This window comes from Marasmius oreades, chromosome 9 (genome assembly GCF_018924745.1).
Source record: "Marasmius oreades isolate 03SP1 chromosome 9, whole genome shotgun sequence".
Lineage (NCBI taxonomy): Eukaryota > Fungi > Basidiomycota > Agaricomycetes > Agaricales > Marasmiaceae > Marasmius > Marasmius oreades.
Genome location: NC_057331.1, coordinates 1,585,701 through 1,602,613, shown reverse-complemented (window position 1 = coordinate 1,602,613; position 16,913 = coordinate 1,585,701). Strand labels below are relative to the sequence as shown.

Below are 16,913 nucleotides of genomic sequence, written 5' to 3'. Positions count from 1 at the left end.
GCGGTCTTCAGATGTAAAGGAATCGAAGAAACCGAGGATACTGCAAATATTGTGATTTGGAAGCTTCAGTCGGGTTGGCCGCTGACAAGTCTAGACTTTAATGAGGTGGATGTGAGTTCAGCTGAACTTCAAGTTGGACTTCGATCACTCTTCGCCGGCTCGACGTAGTTGCTTCAACGCCCGGACTACTCACTGACACCGTCATATACTGATACCAATTACCAATTGATTCGTCCATGAGAGTCTGGACCGGAACAGGCCGACCAATTCTATCCCACTGTCGGGACAATAAACTCGTTGCTGGACTTCCTCGGTATGTTCACTTACTCAGTCGCAGAAGCTTTGGCCTCACGGTACTGCCTACTTCAACGGCGACATTCGTGGTGATGGCCGGCAAAAGGTTCTGACTTACAGATGAGACAAAACCCTCTAGTCCTCTCGGTCTATTGTGATGGGGCGTCTTCTGATACCGATTGTTAACACCAACGGGTGTGGCCACGAGTCTAAGCAGTGACTTGCCATCTTTGGTGATGGTCCTAGCATCCCCCAATCATGGATGTGGCCATTGTGCTTTGAAGCCAGGATATATAAAGGATGCAAAGTCATCTCGCTCCTCATTCGCCTCGACATGCCCTCAGATTCTCCCTCGATTTCTCAGACTGCGGAGACTCTGGAAACAAATAATCCACGAAACAAACTTAAAGGCACTGGCAGCTCATCTTCGGATCGGGCGGGGGCAAGTATTTTCGTCAAACCCCACCCAAAGTTGACAGACTTACCCTCTACCGCCATCTTCGACACATTCCCTTCTCCGCATGGTGGTAAGCCTGTGCACATTCTGATACACAAGAGGCTGCGCACAGAGTCTACAGAAACCCTGCATGCCTCTCCGTCGTTGATTGAAGGACCGTCATTGGAAACACAAAGTCACAGCGCTTCGGAATTCCCCTTAGTCCTTAGCGCCCCCGAACCTGTTTCTCCACCGTCCCTTTCTTCGCTCGAGTCAGACGCTGGCGGTAGCGATGTTTCAATGGTCCACAGAGATCCTGAGACGACACAGAAGAAGAAGAAATGGACAATTTTTTCTCGCAGCCCCAGTATTAAGTGATTTTCGTTGTATCGCCTTTGAAGAGCTGTATTGATCATTCACTCTAGAAAGTTGAAGAGCAATGAAGACAAGGACGGTACCCTCTCGGTTCCTGCGACACCTTTCACGAACCTTTCTGCCCCTACAAAGATTGTGGAGCAGCAACTGACATCAGAGAGCGTCCATTCATCTCCCGATTTGTCTCGTTCGTCAACCTCGAACGTCTTGAGGAAGGGACCCCCACCCCACCTTCAACTTAATGCGAAGTCTGTCCACCGACCCGACGTCCTTCCCTCCCAGCTCCATCTCTCCCCGTCGGATTTGAGCAAAGTCAATGCCTACTTTGCACCACTCTTATCGGACACAGAAACGACGACCCGAAGTGGTACACTTACGATACCCAGAACCCCAGGTGGAACAGCCATTCCTCCTCATTTGTTTGCTCCAGGACACTTGGTAGACCGTGGACAGTTCTTGGAACAACTTCGATGCAAGCGTGCGTTGATGGCCACTACCGAGGATGTGTTGGATCCCCTGCTCACAACCCTACGCTCGGAGAAGAGGCCCCTCTCTCTCGTCCCAGAACTCCCTGAGGAATTGGAAAACAACGATGTTACTCGAGAGGAGGAGGAGGAGGGGCAGACCAGGGATGACGCTGAACTCATTCAAGACATTTCCGTGGACGCTGCTCTCGCAATCCTTTATTCCGACGTCACAGACGCTATGAGCGAGGACACGTCGAGCTGTGGATTTAAACAGGATGCGACTGAAGGAACATGCCTCTATTTTACTACTGATCCCGAGTGGGAAGCATCGCAAGAATTGGAAGCGACGTGTTACTTCATTGAAGATCCATTTCCTGAAGATGCGGTGGTGAGGTACGCCGATGTGTTCACGCAATTTAGCGCATCTAGTGTTGGCTTCGAGAGGGTTGTCAACGGAGTACCTTTTGACATTTCCGAACCAATCCAAGAATAGATCGGTGTCTCGAATGGTTGTTCGACCCTATACATGATTTGTTCTCCAGTTGAGACAGAGATTTTTCATGTTACATGTTTCCTATTAGCGGCAGGTGGTATGATAGTGTATCATGTACCAATACGTATGTATAAGTTTTCGTCCCATCCAAGCCAATCTATTTCTATATTTATGTGATAATACCATCTCTGAGGAAGATCCCATTGGATCGTTCTGATTACTATACCAGGTCCTACCGTACATCAACTCAAGTATTTAAATACTTATTTAATTAGCAGAGAAATTACGAGTGGCAGTGGATAATGCGCTGGCAAAGCCATCTGTGAGACTGTCGATGTCGGTGGTGACACTGACCATGTCAAATCCTTGAGTAAACCGCTTGGCTGCTTGCTCGCCGGTCAGACCTACGAAAGTTTAGACCTCCCACATAGGACAACTGATGAAACGACGTACAGAAGATAGCAGCAATTTTTCCATGCCTCTTACAAGCGTTAAGAATCTTATTGATTGCAGCTTCATGCTCTTCTCCTCCAAACTCGACTCCCATGGATATTGAAAGGTCATAGGGTCCGATCTGAAATTGAGTTAGAACTGGTGTCCGCCAGAGGTGCAATCAATGCATACGAATGCAACATCGATACCCTCTTGACAAATCAAATCAATCTCCTCAACCGCCTGTGGGTGCTCAATTTGAACGGCAATCACAAGGTCATCGTTCGCGGAGGCCTGGTAAGTAGCACCAAGGGCCCCTGCGGCATGGGTGAACATCGGTCCGAATCCACGAATGCCCACGGGAGGATATTTTGTTGCCTCGACTACTTTGCGAACGATTTGAACATTATTGGCCATCGGAACCATTAACCCGTGTGCACCAGAGTCGAGAGCACGCTATGGTGACGAGTGATCAGTCTAGATCGAGAGTAGAGTGCGAAGCCCAAGTCACTTTAATTAGCCAGACTTCCTCTGCAGGTACACGGATGATAGGGGAGGCACCGGATGCGGAGATTGTGTTGGACAAGTCATAGAAATGACTCTCTACAACGATGTTGAGTATCTGTTGCGATGAAATCGAATTCATGTCTTGTCACCGTTAATTAGGCCGTGCTCTATCACACTGAGGTTCAACGCCAAGTTAATCATGCAAGACAGTGTTACATACCCCCGTCAATCAAAACCCATGAAACGTTTGCAGTATTAGCCATCGTCCGTGCTATTGCTGTGCTAGATGATAGCAACAAAAACTTAGTTATCCAAAGTCGGAGTCGCGTAGGCTGTGATGCCGTACCTTGGTAGAGTTAGCCAGACTCCTGCAGCCTGTTCTCCTGCGTCTATCTTCTTGCGCAAAGCGATATCCAGAGGCATCGTGGTCGGTATTCAGTAGACCTGGTAGGAAATGAAATTGTGGGGAGGAATTGGCGGTCCGTCAGGATAGCCGGACGAGATGATTTGCCGCAAATTTGCCGCGCGTCCAATTCATGAGTGTGAGATATATTTGCCCTTTCAGGAAACGACCTTGTTGACCCTTCTAAACCTTTCAGTCTGTTCAATAATCTTAGCCCGTAAGCCTGATGTAGTGGGGCACCAGTAGTTGGAACGGTATGTTTGATTTCAGTGAGTAGTTATCCATTCGCCGCTCTACCGCTGCTTTGATTTAGCCTGCTCATAACAGCCTCACGAATATGAGAGGGTATGCTTCAAAGGCAAACTGACGGGTTGAAAGCGGTCCTCAAGCCTACCACATAAGCCGTGTATGTGAGATCGAGCTTCACAAGGAATCGGATTCGACCCATACGGTCTCGCATCCCATGGCAAAAGAATCAACCGGTTGGGCTTTTTCCGATTCCCGTGGATGTTTTTATTATCTGCTCTGCGACAATGGTACGTATATCCCATCGGAATGTTCAGGACTTATCCTCAGGTATGTGGCATTTCACGCGTCCGGATGCTGCACATAACAGATTAAAACGCACTAAATAATCCTCTCTGCCGCTAGATTCCAATATCATCTCACGGGAATATCACCTACAACCAAGCTCCACCAAGAAGGGCCGCATTTCAACCTATTTAACGGTAGACGGCGAATACAAATACCCTGCCAAGTGCCTCCACCATCAGAAAAATCTCAAGTGACACCTGGCCTAATCCTTCCTTCCAACTCCTACTGCTCCAAGCACCTTTCAGCCATGACTTCCCAGGAGAATCTGAGGCCTAAATCTATAGACTTATCGCACCACCTCAACACGCTCAGCAGGTCGAGGGTTCCCAGTCCGCTGAAGGATATCATCAAGTGTAAGTAGTTCGACAACGTCAAATATTATCCGGTCAAACATAAACCGCCTCTATGTAAATCTTCAGACATGCGAGAACCAGGAATGATCAGTCTAGCGGGAGGTAAGTTTCATATTGTCAAGCGCCCTCTGGGACTGAATATCTCCATACAGGGCTACCTCACCCGAGTCTATTCCCATACCATAGCCTCCGTGTGGATGTCTATACACCGGATACACTCGATGGTCATGGGCAACCATCCGACGCGAGCACGGGGCTTACACTTCACTCAGAAAAATACGGAGATCGTGATCGTACAGGAACCGATATTTCGACGGGTTTACAATACAGTACGTTATCATTCGTTCAGGTATTGAGGCCATTTATTGACATTGTTAGTATCTTTCAGCCACTTCGAAAGGGTCTGAGAGACTCTCCTCCTTTCTCCAAAAGTTCACTAAAGATGTATTGCGTCCGGGTTTCACGGATTTCGAAATTTTGTTGAATTTCGGCAATACCGATGCTTGGTCTAAAGTTGTTTCTTTGTTATGCGAGCAAGGCGACTATATTCTGGTTGAGGAGCACACCTACCCTTCCTCTCAGGCACTCTGGGCTCCGATGGGTTGTCGTGGTGCCCCTGTTCAGATGGATAAAGATGGCATCATTCCGCAAGCGCTCGAGCAAGTACTCGGAGGCTGGAACGAAGCAGTAAAAGGGGGGAAACGGCCAAGGCTGTATGTACCCTTCTTCAAATGTTACCTATCTCAGATGATCATCAGCAGCTGTTAGACTCTATCTCATCCCCGTAGCTCAGAATCCCACCGGTGCGACCTTGACATTAGAACGCAAGAAAGCCATTTATGACATCTGTGTCAAATATGATGTGGTGATTTGCGAAGACGATCCATACTACTTCCTTCAACTTCCCGCCTACCTACCACCCGAGCAGCGAGCAGTTAGAATAGCGACAGAGATGACTCCAGAGGAACTTCTAGAGTTTCTGGTCCCGACCTTTTTGCACCTTGATTGGCAAGGGAGGGTCATTAGATTGGAAACTTTCAGCAAGGTTAGTGTTCCATATCTTCGGAACCCATATCAAACTAAATAGCTAAGTGCGATATCTAGACATTGGGTCCGGGTAACCGGCTAGGGTATTTTATATGCAATCCGATTTTCGCAGAGAGGTTGCAGCGTGCGTCAGAAGTTATGACACAAGCACCGGCTGGCTGGTCGCAGGTGATTGCAATAACATGAGCTTTCACGAGGTACTTACTGACAGTGATTGGGCGGATGGCGTTCAAGATCATTGTTGAAGAACTTCTTTGTACGTGGGGTCAAGAAGGGTTTTTACGTTGGGTGACGGGGCTAAGGGACAGTTACACCGTCAGACGGGATTGGATGTGCGATAGTCTGGTCGAATTTTTTGACGTGGTGTCCGCCCCTGAAGGTCTGGCGGCTGATGTTATTGCATATCCCAAGGGGCGGATTAGTGCAGGTAAAACGGCCCCAGTTTTTAGCTTTAGCTATCCTAAGGTGTGTCGTGTCCAACTATGTGGGTGGTCGGGCTCTCGCGATCATGTGGCGTTTTCACAGGGAGGCATGTTTCTCTGGATCAAGTTGGATCTGAGCCAGAACCCCGTTTATCAAAGGATGAAGGCCAATGGAGAGGCAAATGCCGAACAGAAATGGGCAGATGAATTCTGGATGTCCATGATCAGAGCCAAGGTCCCTGCTTCTCAGAATTTTACTCAAAAGAACACACTCGTGTGTTAACGTGTGTCTTCTAGGTTCTATTGGTTCCTGGGTCTTACTACACCCCGATATTGAGTAACGACCAACGAATGAAGCAAGACGGAGCAGTCGCGTACTTCAGGTTGGCATATTCTTTGGAAAGCGTAAGTATTCAGCGCTGTGGAACCTGTTTCGACATGACGTTTCTGGACTGACGCGATTTCAGCGTGAGGACATTCATGTGGGAATTCAGCGCATGGCTAGAACGTTCGATGAAAGCTGGGAATTCAGGAAAGTCCATTTAGAATGCCAATAAAGGGCTTGGTATACAAAAACGCTGTACATTGCGAACCTGACCTCTGATGGGCAGTTACAACCATTTACATTGAGAATAGAATGGCGCCTTGTTGATGGTTAGCTTACCTACCCGTCGTTATCTGTTCTTGGGATTGGCTGATGAAGTAGCGTTTTGAGTTATCGCCCCGGCCCTCCCGCTTACTAAATCCTGAAGCAGACCTGGACAGCAGCCGTCCTTCCTTCCACTTCTCGCATGGAGGCAACAGCGCCGTAGCGAATACCTCAGCTTGTCCTGCAACCTCCACCACCCCACCACCCTTCGCCATGCCTCCAGCCATTTCTTCTCAACTTTCCGGTCATTCTCAGCTCCTACAGCACGAACCTGACAAGCCTCCCATTCGCACGAAACGTCGTTATGGTGCTTCTTGCGAACTCTGCCGAAGGCGAAAGAGGAAATGTCCGGGAAGAGATAGCACAGGAAAGACGCTTTGTACACATTGCAGTGAAGTTGGGGTAAAATGCGTATTTCCACCGTAAGTAATCCTCATGTACCTATTTACGAGGGCCAATCTCACCAATCGGACAATATATCGCACTTTGTCGGTCCTGTAGGAACGGAAAAAACTCAAGACTACCAAAACCAGTGCCTTCCACCTCTGATTCCAGCAATAAAGAGGCCGATATACTCAGAAAGTATGTCAGGCTCATGCCTATCACACATGCATTGAACTCGGTCTTTTAGATATATTCGTCGACTTGCAATCGCAGAAAGCGAAGAACGAGATCAGATGCTCAGTCAATGGTTAAAGGACGATGGAGTCAATCACTTGGAACTCAGTGTCGCAAGCTTGAGCTCAAGGCATACAAGTCAAGGCATTGGTAGCGACGATGATGACTTCGACTCACCCTCTGCACGTATGGAAAGCGAGAAAGAACGGGCAAGACCCCACAAAAAACTGAAGACTCGAGAGGGAAGAAGGTCTAGGTCTCCCTCTGCAGACGAAAGCATTGACCAGGTGTGCAACTTCCGTTCTTTTCATCCCCGATAATTGACCGCCTCGCGTCGTAGGACGACTCGCAGTGGCGTCCCGAATCTGCCGAATCTGCCCTTCGATTATGTCTCAAACCAGCGACCCCAGCCGACTCAGACAACTCGTCTGTTGCCGGAGACGATAATGGACGACCGATTCCACCGAATCAACAGGTTTCAACTTGGGTCGATTATTACATTTCTACTTCGTTTCGCATGTCAGAATCCGAAGGGCGTACGTCCACTTCATTTCACTCTTCCTTTTACGTGTCTAACTCCTTCCTTCTCTCAACGTAGCTACCCCCGAAAACAGTCAGATTCTATTAAATAATTACTTCTGGTACGTCAATCATCTTGTAGTCAGCGTTGATCGAGGCTCACCAAAAATAAAGCTGGCAAGGTCCAAGGAATTCAATCATCGATCAAAAAGTTTTTGAGTGTAAGTCAAGTAACGTCACCGCGATGTGTTTACTGAACGCCCAAACAGCCGCTATGAGAGAGAATGACCTCAGATACTTCAGCCCCTTCCTCTTGTATGCCATTTACACGCATACCATCCGCCACGTACCTCATCTGGCTGAGAAAGCCCCCGAATACACGGTAAATAATCCTTCTCATTGCTGATGGACACCACCTAACGGAGCTGTCAATATCCAGGCCAAAACACACCTTCTATTATCGAGCGCATTGAGTCGCCCCAGCAGCATCCCGACCATCCAGGGTACGTTACTGCCGTCATTGGTTTCCGTCGGACAATCTGTGATGTTTGCGCAGGTATGCTTCTACTGGCAGCAAACCACGCAGCACGTGGCATGTACGCACAGTCTTGGTGTCTAACTGCATCTGCAATTGGAATGATCATCGGTTGGTGGATACGTAAAGGTCTGTCGAACGATACTCAATGCTTCTCGCAGATCTGGAGTGCCACCTCGATAAACCCGTTGAAGACGAAAATCAGTCTGAACGAGCGTATATGCAAAGGCAGATGCGACTACGAGTGTTCTGGGCCGCCTATAATTGGGACAAGTTTGTATTCTTTTTTGGCATATCATTATTGAACCCATACTAATGGGTTTCCAGGATGCTATCACTCTCACTAAATAGAAACCCTTTGCTCAGTTTGGAAGAGCATTATCCTCCGCTCCCTGGTAAGTTCGTGGTAAACTTTTGCTACCATCGATTAACCAATCGTGCGTCAGATCCGGTAGACTGCGATGATTTGTGGAAGCCCGTTCTGTCGCCAGATTCTCCGAGGCCGCTCTTTGGATACGTGCCACAACCCTGCCATGAAGCAAAATGTTTTTATGAGTGAGCACATATCTTTCGGCATGTTCGCGATTTGTTAATTCCTAAATTGCTGCAGGTGTTGCCAAGCAAATCAGGTATAAATACTTTATCCCGCTCGTGAAAAGGTCTCATCTCACATCAAACCTACGGTAGTTTTTGGACGAGATTCATCGAAACTTATACAGAAAGAAGATGCGACCGCACCACGTCCACGAGTTCGTATCCAACATGCGTCAAAGGTTGATGGAATGGCAACACAAGGCAAGCAAAGCCGTCATACGGGACTTTGAGAAACAATCAATGCCACCGCCGCCACATATCCTACAATTGAAGTCCGTCGGACCATTCCCTTTTACCCCCCTCGTCGTTACTAACGGTGTCATCACAGTCTATTGGTGCAGCTGATCTGGATCTTACTCTATCGGCCCTTTTATTATATGTCCTCCAGGGACTCGACCAAAGCCATTCCGCATGCTGTTGCTATGTGCGAAAGCGCCGCAGAAAAAATCAGTGATATTTTCATCCTCTACGATTTCCATTATCCGCTCGGCAGGGCATCCTATCTCGTCATATTCGCCGCATTCTTAGCAGCAACTGTTGATCTTGCTTTATCCAATAGACAAAAATCCGGATCATCGGCGATCCTCAGTCGATTAGCTCTAGCCAGTAGAGTCCTGAATGGAGGTTCCGATAACATCCCAGGAATGCAGTCTTCTGTTCAAAGTCTCCAGAGGCACCTCCATGAGACCATGTGTCATTACAATCTGGACGGCTCCCCTACAATAACCTCAACCTCTTCTCCTGCATCGGCAACGACTCCTGAAAAACACGATCATAGTCCAACTCCCCCTTTGACATCCCGAGATATGAGACATCCTTCCCAATCGGCCTCTCCAGAGATGAATACCCCTCCCGCATCTGGTCACATCCCACACCCCAAAATAGTCTCATATCAAGCGCAATCTCCGCCACATGCCCAGCCTTCGGGAGTTTCGAACGGGAACCCTTATCCCTCTGGACGTGTTAACCCACCTCCTATCGACACTTATTCCTCTAGCCAAACGAAGATGGCCTATGATCACTTATCTGCTCAGCAGCACCAACAAGTCCATCAGTATCAGGCCTACGCCTCCTCACCTGAAATATCATTGATACCTCCCGTCGCATCCTATCGCCTCCCGCGAACAGTCGAACATTCACAAACGCAGCATGTACCATCTTATACTCCGGCGGGCGGTGACCATTATCATTCACATAGTCGGCGGGATTCATTGATGTCGGCTCCGGATACCTCTCAGCATTATTCCCCCATATCACCCCAGCGAGCAAGTCCCGAAGAGCAAGGGCAACCGAGGGGAATGGACTACCATATGCACTACCAACAACCTTGCAATGCCTGGTTCTGGCCTGATGAGAACTACGGTTACAGTCAATGGCAATCCAATTCTGCCTAATTAGTTGAACATTTATGAACGCTTTGAGCTATCAGTAATTCCTCCCCTTCATTCTCATCTCATGTTCCATCTTGATTGCTTTCGCATTTATCTATGCTATGTATGGATTACTTGCTGTATCGTCTTCCGACGCTTACTTCGTTCCTGTTTGATTCTGGGCAGTTGATGCAGTCTGGTGCATATTCGTTGTATACACATTTTCATACCCTGATTACCCATAAGATTCCCAGTTATTCACCTGGTGTATTCGATTCTGCCGTTGGGTCGTTTCCATGTCCGTTTAATGTACTATATGCAATCTCGTAACATTATTTTGCAGTGCACATCTCGTCCGCCACAGTGACCAGGTAATCCCACTTTGTGTCCTTCTCGACACCGATAGTGCCGTCCGGTCTGAGTACTTTATGTTCACTGACGTCCCTTGTCCCGTAGTCCGTCTGTTGACCATGCACGAAGTCAACCTGGAGTAAAGTGTCAAAAGGTCGGTTTATGCAAAGCGTAGTACAGCTCTTGACATCCATACCAAATCCCGGATCCATGCTCGCATCGTCGATTCCTCCTTCGGAGTAGGCCCGTGCATGACGGAAAAGTTCCATATAGGTCTATCGAGAGCGTGCGAGACGCCTAGCTCCTTCGGTGCTTGAGAGTCCACAAAGGACGGCCTCCAGTTGATCATATACCGTCTTATTGAAGAGAGGGGCACCCCAGCACCAACTAATTGACGAACAAGGAGGCGTGTTGGGGCGCGCACTTGGCCATCCGAAACTTAACAAGGTATATCGTTGAATCAGAGACGACAAAAGGGCAAGGTGCAAAAAGGCGAACTAACTGATATCGCCAAATATCTTTTTCCAGAAATCGATCTTAGGATCAGGATCGGGATGGGCACCCTCTTTGTGGACTTTACGATTCAGGTAGGCGTCTACCATCATCCGGGTGACTGGGGGCGAATAGTAGTTGCCAACTTCGATGTATAAAGTCTCTAGATCATGAGGAGGGTTGGTCTGACGGTAAAGAGTTTCCTGTTGTTCGGTCACGAGTAATGAACAACGGTTGGAAAGGTCATTCAAAACTGAAACGAACTTACTTCATCTCTTACTTCCCCGATCAATAATTGTAGTTGGCGGGCTTTAAACTCTCTGCCGAAATCTCCTGCGAGGAAGCGGTCGAATAAGTTCAACGGGAAGAAGCAGCCATCGCGGATTGGTCGGAAAGTATGAGCAGATAATGTCATAACCTTATCAACAAGGTCAAACGCCGGAATAGCTCGAAGTTTGGCTAGTTTTTTTGTATCTGACAGGGAACGAGGTATGTTGCATGCGTCAAGGAGTTCGTCAAACTGCGGCTGAACGTCTTCCAGAGTCTTCGGGTCCGCCGGAATGGCATTAGAGTACCTGGCATGGCGGGATGATAATCAGGATTAGACACAAGAAGGTAAAATCAACTCAATTACATGACTAGTCGTTTATATCGTGTCGGGGCGCTAGGTTTCATCAAGAGATCGTGGCTAGCGATGGCATGAACGCTGTACGCTCCCGCGCTCCTTCCAGATAGAGTTAAGTTTTCCGCATTTCCGCCAAAATATGACGCGTATTTATGTACCCATTCAAGGGCCGCGTATTGATCCCAAAGCCCATAATTGCCACAACCCTCCTCTCCATTCTGCTGGGCCTCATCTGCAAGCTCCCTGGAGCCCATGAACCCGAAGACGGACAACCGATAAGCAGCGGCTATAAATACACATTGCAGTCCACCGCCGCTCTGTGAGATTAGTTCGGTGGGATCCGTATTTGGATCAATGGAGGGGTCGCCGACCTGAAGCCAACCGCCTACAATTGAGTGAGCAACCGCATTAGGGAAACCAGATCTTCCGACTCAACCGTGAAACCAGAGCATGACTGGCCAACCTCCATCTGGAGGTGTACCCGCTGGAGCCCAGATGTTCAAGGAAAGGCAGTCCTCATCATACTTGCTGAAAGCATGGTTCCCCAATTTTGTATACTCTGGTTGTGGACATATACGGCCAAAGATCGTGCAATCTCTCGGGCTGCCATCAGGACGTGTATAGGTATAGTTGCCAGGCAGCGGTCGCGGTTTGCGCCATCGATATAGACCTGTAGGAGGAAGAACAAAAGGAACGTTCAGATATCGTCGAACAAGCTGCTCGTTTGTTTCAGGACGAGAGAGTGTAAGCCCTTCGATGGCGCCAAATTTTCCGACATGAACTGTATGTCTTTCAGTCTTGTAAGGGGCCAGAACATTACCCATGACAAGGTAGGGTATGAGAGAGAATCGATGCAACTTTCCACATGTGAGTGTTAGAAATTGAGTGGGGATTTTACAGATTGTACACAAATTTAGTTACATCACTCTGAATGTCGTTCGGGATCACGTCGGAACATCCTGATTGTTGTTCCAACTTCCAGGAGGTAACTGCATCCATCCCTGCTCGGCAATGCTTATGGCTTAGCAACATGAGTACTTACTGATTGATTGATTTCCCTTCTGGTTTCTGAGCTGCTTGTGACATGTACACACATGATGGATTAGTCCCAAACACTACCGCCTTATCCGGCTTTTCTCGGCTTTTTTCCCGCCAAAATTAGGTAGAAATGTTGGAATGTGTTTTTGTGTTTTTGTACCACTGTTTGTTGTGGAGAAGATGAGTGGGAATATCCTGAAGTCACCATAACTTGATCGACTGTCCTTATAAATACTGGGTAACTACGGTGGGTGGGAGCATCAATGAATCGAAATGCAATGCAAAAAAGAATTGAAAAAGTCTACGTATGCTACAAATGCTACAACACATGAGTTCCATCGTCGTTAACCAAGGACGAGGAACGAAGAGGGCCCTGGTCATAATGAATCAACGAGTCATGGACGATGAGAATGGAGGATGAAAAGGAGATTTCAATATAACAATTGGCAAAATAAAGGATACAGGATGGAGTATTGAGTGCTATGAGAACCGCAAAGACCTGAAGAAAGCAAAAGTGTGCATTAAAGTCGTGAGGATAGGTCGGCTAACGAGACAGATATAAACACAAGAATGGGATGTGCCGCCTTCTATTTACATGCAAATGGTGTGGTGCCTCCGTGAGATGGCGAGTGGTGATAAAATAAGAGAAACGCGATATATTGCATGCACGCGGAAACTAAGAAAAATCGGAAGAGTGCACTAGGTAGAAATTAGAAGAAGAATGAACTAAACTGATTACTGGGTGGCTTGTTTGACCATCTGCAGAGCGAAGGCAGTCGGTGTCTGACTGTTAGGGCGATAATGTAAGCCGACTTACCTCTCGGGCCCACCGCATCGTCTTCTTAGCATCCGCAGACATGCGTACGCGAGATTTGAGCTCCGACGCGACCCAGTTCTGAAGTAAGAGTTGCTTGATTCGGCCATCCGGGTATGTGTCCGCTAAATCACCAAGCAGACCGTAGCAGAGTTTAGCTAACGAGTCTGAACGTTCTTCATCCGCAAGACAACGCTGGATCAATTCCAAAATGCTTTGAGCATAAGGAACGAGTAACGCGACTAGATATGACAAGGTCAGAGTCGAAATGTAGCTGTGAACAAGGATACGTACCTTTCTCGGACTTCTTGAAGCCAGTGACGATACCGGTATAGGCTTCGAGTATGCCCTCACGTAATTGGGCAACATAGTCGACAAGGTCATAATCGAGCTGATGATGTTGTCAGTGTGACGTCTCAGACAGGAAAACACGACAAACAGGATTCGGTTCGACCGCTCCAGCCTGTCTCAGCACAGTCATGGTCATGTCCAGGTAAGGCTCGAAGCCGGGTCCAATAGCAAGCGCAATGTCGCCGAAACAAGACAGAACAACTATCTTGACATTTCGGTTAAGAACTTCACTCTGTAAGTTCTCCAGAAGCACGGTCATAAAATGTCCTGAGTATTGATAGCTCTGTTCACCAAGAGCACGGGATATATCCCCAATGATGCCGACGGCAACGGTACAAAGTTGTGTATCCTCGTGAGCCTTAAGAGCTGGGTAGAGGAAAGGAAGGAATGCAGAGATGTAAGGCGTAAAATTAGCTTCCAGGGCTACAAAAATGGACGCGTTAATAATCAACTTTGTTTAATGAGGGGGTTTCGCACCAGATGCTAAAGATCCAACAAGAAGAAAACCATCTTCGAGCACTGTGGAGGTCTTGCCCGCCGTCTGAATGAGCTGCAGGACAAGGGTCATTATTCGATCGGCCATAGGCTGGATTCCAGCTCCAAGTTTGCGAATGACACACTGCGAACGCGATCAGTTTCAGCCGTTAGATGCGAACGAAACCATTCACAATGATGACGGAGCAGAAATTACTCTGAAGTTCGTTCCAATTGTTGTGATCATCGGCACCGATGACTTGGCTCTATCCAACAACGACATTAGAAATAATGATATTCGATCAAGGCCTTTGAAATCACCTGCATCGTAAGGAGTTGTTCCATACGCTGAAGAATTGTGACAACCGTGTTTTGGACGACGGGGATAGTATCTTGCATTGCATGTGTGAGCCAAGAGGTGATAGCTTCATATGCTGCTGTACGATAGTTGGCCTCATTCCCAGAGCTAACAGCGGTCAATCAGTAAGAAAGCGTGAAATGGAAAACAATTTCAGAGGGGTAGCACCTTTCTGTCACGCGGAGAAGCGCTTGAATAACACCTTCGTAATAAGGAGACAAAGCGCCGGTTTGCTGATTCTCAGCATCTTCGTCTCCATACAGACCCATCTGGTCTGCTAAGTTCATCAAGGCCCAGCAGCAGTTCACAACGATCCGAGGGTTATCCTGCAGTCCGCTGACGAGTGCAGATATCAGTGGGTGTAGATGAACATCTGGCTTGATGACGGTGATCAGCATATCGCATATTCGGCCGAGAGTCCAAGCGGTGGTGTCCTTGACATGCATGTTATTGTCCGCCATCATGTTAATCAGAAGTGGCAGGGCTTGCTCGGCGAGGGGAGTAAGGACTGAGGGGTCGGGTCCCTCAAGAATCGAACCGAATGTCATCACCGCGGCTTCGCGCTGGTGCCAATCTTCCGACTTGATATTTGCTTCAATGAAAGGAATCGCTTGTGGAACAATAACATCGTTGACCGCATTAGCAAGCAGGTTCAAGCATGTTCCTGCAGCCATAGAAACGTTCCATTCGTCTTCATCAGCGTCCTCCTCTTGTTTTGTCAGAAGCAAGAGTAGAACGGGGACAATTTCGGGAAGCGCAATCTTGGCAAAGTATTTGGATTCGCGCTCTGGCATCTCTCCATAGTCTTGTGCCTGGAGACGGTGAGCCTAAAAAAAAGCTCGACCTTGGTAGATCATACATACCTCTTGAGCTTCCAGTGCCAGCTCAACTTCCTCTTCGCAAACAGTGGACCAGAATTCAACCGCTTGCAAAGCTACACGTTCGTCCGAATGTTTCATTCCAACGACAGTCAGCTGTGCAAGACATCAGAAGAGATTGTAGGAGTAAGGGTCGGAAACATACACCAAACAATGCTTGCTCCATATACAATGCCATCTTATCATAATACAAGTCCATTATTCGTACTAGACATTCAAAAGCTCCGACTTGTACGTTAACGTTAGGGTTTTGAGTCGCCTCGCAAACAACTTGCATGATATAGTTTCGTTCACCCTGAACATTAGGTAGTTAGCAGTCATAATGGGGAAAACGGGAACAAAGGCGTCACCTCTCGGTCGAAGTTATCTCTAACAAACTCAAGAGAGTTGTAGAGAGCATGAATCGCTGCCAGTTGGACGTCTTGAGAAGGTTCTTCCTTGCGTGCACCATGGATGACTGCCGTCAAGATTTCGTTCGATCGTAAGGCAAGAATTTCAGGTTTCTAAAACTCATTCGAATGGGGAGGTACTATAAAGACGTGTGGCGCTCACTATTTGTTCACATACAAAACCGATTGCTTGAAGCGTAGCGATCTTCAGGTTGGTGTTGTTGGTTTGATTGTTCACAAAGCCCAACAGTATCTCAATGAGATCCTGCCAATCTCCATGCGGCAGCTCGACAGCAGCAATTGCAGCAACTACTTGCGATGCGAACGTTCCAGCCTTCTGGTTAACCGAACCGAGTGTCATCAAAGCATCTTGCTTAATCTTGGACTTTGCTTCAGGATTCATGGAGATCCATCTGTTCGTATATTCGTTTTGTCGTTGGACTTCCTGTAGACAATTATCCATCAACAATCGTGGAGTGCATTTTGGGCCGGACGAACGTACCCGTGCAGTCAATGCATTCTTGAGTGCAAGACCGGCGGCATTTCGAATGTGCAGTACTGAATTATCATCCACGAGCACGGAAGACAACATCAACATGTATTCGACCTGAAGTCATCATCAAAGCGATAGTTTAGTGGCTGAAAGGATGAAAAAGATAAGTGAAAGCACCTACATAATTATCCCGCGAGGCAATCTCAAGTTTTTCGGTGGCATCTCGACGCGTACTAGCATCTAATCGAAGGTATTTTTCCGTCAGAAAACCCTGTGAAGGAGCTGAGAACGCGCAAAGAAGAGTGGCATACCAGACGACAGGGTGTTTGCAAGGAGGTCTGTTGCATTCATCGTTTGTTTAGGTTATTGGTCCTGTAGACGTTTTTATGGAGAATAGATGAGTGGTGAGCCGATATAATGGACGGTGAAAGACGTTGAACGGACGTTGCGGTAAGGAGGACGTAAGAAAAAGGAATGGGTGGTGGTGGTGGTCAAGAACAAGAGTAATATTGGGCAAAGGGCCCAAAAGCTGGACTTCAAAT

General features: G+C 47.7%; 6 protein-coding genes across 6 annotated transcripts; 3 read left to right on the top strand and 3 right to left on the bottom strand.

Moving 5' to 3' along the window:
- Nucleotides 1-628: 628 nt before the first annotated feature.
- E1B28_013421 (uncharacterized protein) lies at nucleotides 629-2,065 on the top strand (the record flags this gene model as incomplete). The annotated part of the gene is made up of 2 exons (XM_043158577.1): nucleotides 629-1,104; nucleotides 1,156-2,065. 2 exons carry the CDS (start codon nucleotides 629-631, stop codon nucleotides 2,063-2,065), a joined length of 1,386 nt encoding a protein of 461 aa, XP_043003926.1.
- Nucleotides 2,066-2,332: 267 nt separating this feature from the next.
- Nucleotides 2,333-3,427, bottom strand: E1B28_013420 (uncharacterized protein; the record flags this gene model as incomplete). The annotated part of the gene is made up of 7 exons (XM_043158576.1): nucleotides 2,333-2,469; nucleotides 2,519-2,639; nucleotides 2,690-2,953; nucleotides 3,009-3,100; nucleotides 3,154-3,171; nucleotides 3,225-3,286; nucleotides 3,351-3,427. The coding sequence occupies 7 exons, from the start codon at nucleotides 3,425-3,427 to the stop codon at nucleotides 2,333-2,335; spliced, it is 771 nt and encodes a 256-aa protein (XP_043003925.1).
- An 821-nt stretch (nucleotides 3,428-4,248) lies between these two features.
- On the top strand, nucleotides 4,249-6,380 carry E1B28_013419 (uncharacterized protein; the record flags this gene model as incomplete). The annotated part of the gene is made up of 10 exons (XM_043158575.1): nucleotides 4,249-4,354; nucleotides 4,421-4,456; nucleotides 4,507-4,683; nucleotides 4,743-5,067; nucleotides 5,123-5,399; nucleotides 5,459-5,569; nucleotides 5,636-5,866; nucleotides 5,927-6,058; nucleotides 6,121-6,228; nucleotides 6,291-6,380. The coding sequence occupies 10 exons, from the start codon at nucleotides 4,249-4,251 to the stop codon at nucleotides 6,378-6,380; spliced, it is 1,593 nt and encodes a 530-aa protein (XP_043003924.1).
- A 94-nt stretch (nucleotides 6,381-6,474) lies between these two features.
- On the top strand, nucleotides 6,475-10,132 carry E1B28_013418 (uncharacterized protein; the record flags this gene model as incomplete). Its single annotated transcript, XM_043158574.1, has 16 exons — nucleotides 6,475-6,477; nucleotides 6,539-6,894; nucleotides 6,974-7,054; nucleotides 7,104-7,377; nucleotides 7,431-7,626; nucleotides 7,689-7,731; nucleotides 7,784-7,830; nucleotides 7,879-7,991; nucleotides 8,049-8,112; nucleotides 8,166-8,255; nucleotides 8,306-8,417; nucleotides 8,472-8,539; nucleotides 8,591-8,699; nucleotides 8,755-8,773; nucleotides 8,832-9,010; nucleotides 9,067-10,132. The coding sequence occupies 16 exons, from the start codon at nucleotides 6,475-6,477 to the stop codon at nucleotides 10,130-10,132; spliced, it is 2,820 nt and encodes a 939-aa protein (XP_043003923.1).
- Nucleotides 10,133-10,440: 308 nt separating this feature from the next.
- Nucleotides 10,441-12,462, bottom strand: E1B28_013417 (uncharacterized protein; the record flags this gene model as incomplete). Its single annotated transcript, XM_043158573.1, has 6 exons — nucleotides 12,013-12,462; nucleotides 11,586-11,961; nucleotides 11,220-11,526; nucleotides 10,962-11,154; nucleotides 10,656-10,897; nucleotides 10,441-10,593 (listed from the first exon to the last, which is right to left on the bottom strand). Exons 1-6 carry the CDS (start codon nucleotides 12,398-12,400, stop codon nucleotides 10,441-10,443), a joined length of 1,659 nt encoding a protein of 552 aa, XP_043003922.1. The 5' UTR covers nucleotides 12,401-12,462.
- Nucleotides 12,463-12,737: 275 nt separating this feature from the next.
- E1B28_013416 (uncharacterized protein) lies at nucleotides 12,738-16,867 on the bottom strand. The gene is made up of 15 exons (XM_043158572.1): nucleotides 16,683-16,867; nucleotides 16,553-16,611; nucleotides 16,381-16,485; nucleotides 16,042-16,323; nucleotides 15,840-15,992; nucleotides 15,635-15,784; nucleotides 15,475-15,585; nucleotides 14,780-15,423; nucleotides 14,575-14,719; nucleotides 14,448-14,519; nucleotides 14,257-14,398; nucleotides 13,868-14,202; nucleotides 13,723-13,819; nucleotides 13,432-13,670; nucleotides 12,738-13,373 (listed from the first exon to the last, which is right to left on the bottom strand). Exons 1-15 carry the CDS (start codon nucleotides 16,720-16,722, stop codon nucleotides 13,350-13,352), a joined length of 2,598 nt encoding a protein of 865 aa, XP_043003921.1. The 5' UTR covers nucleotides 16,723-16,867; the 3' UTR covers nucleotides 12,738-13,349.
- Between the last annotated feature and the right edge of the window lie 46 nt (nucleotides 16,868-16,913).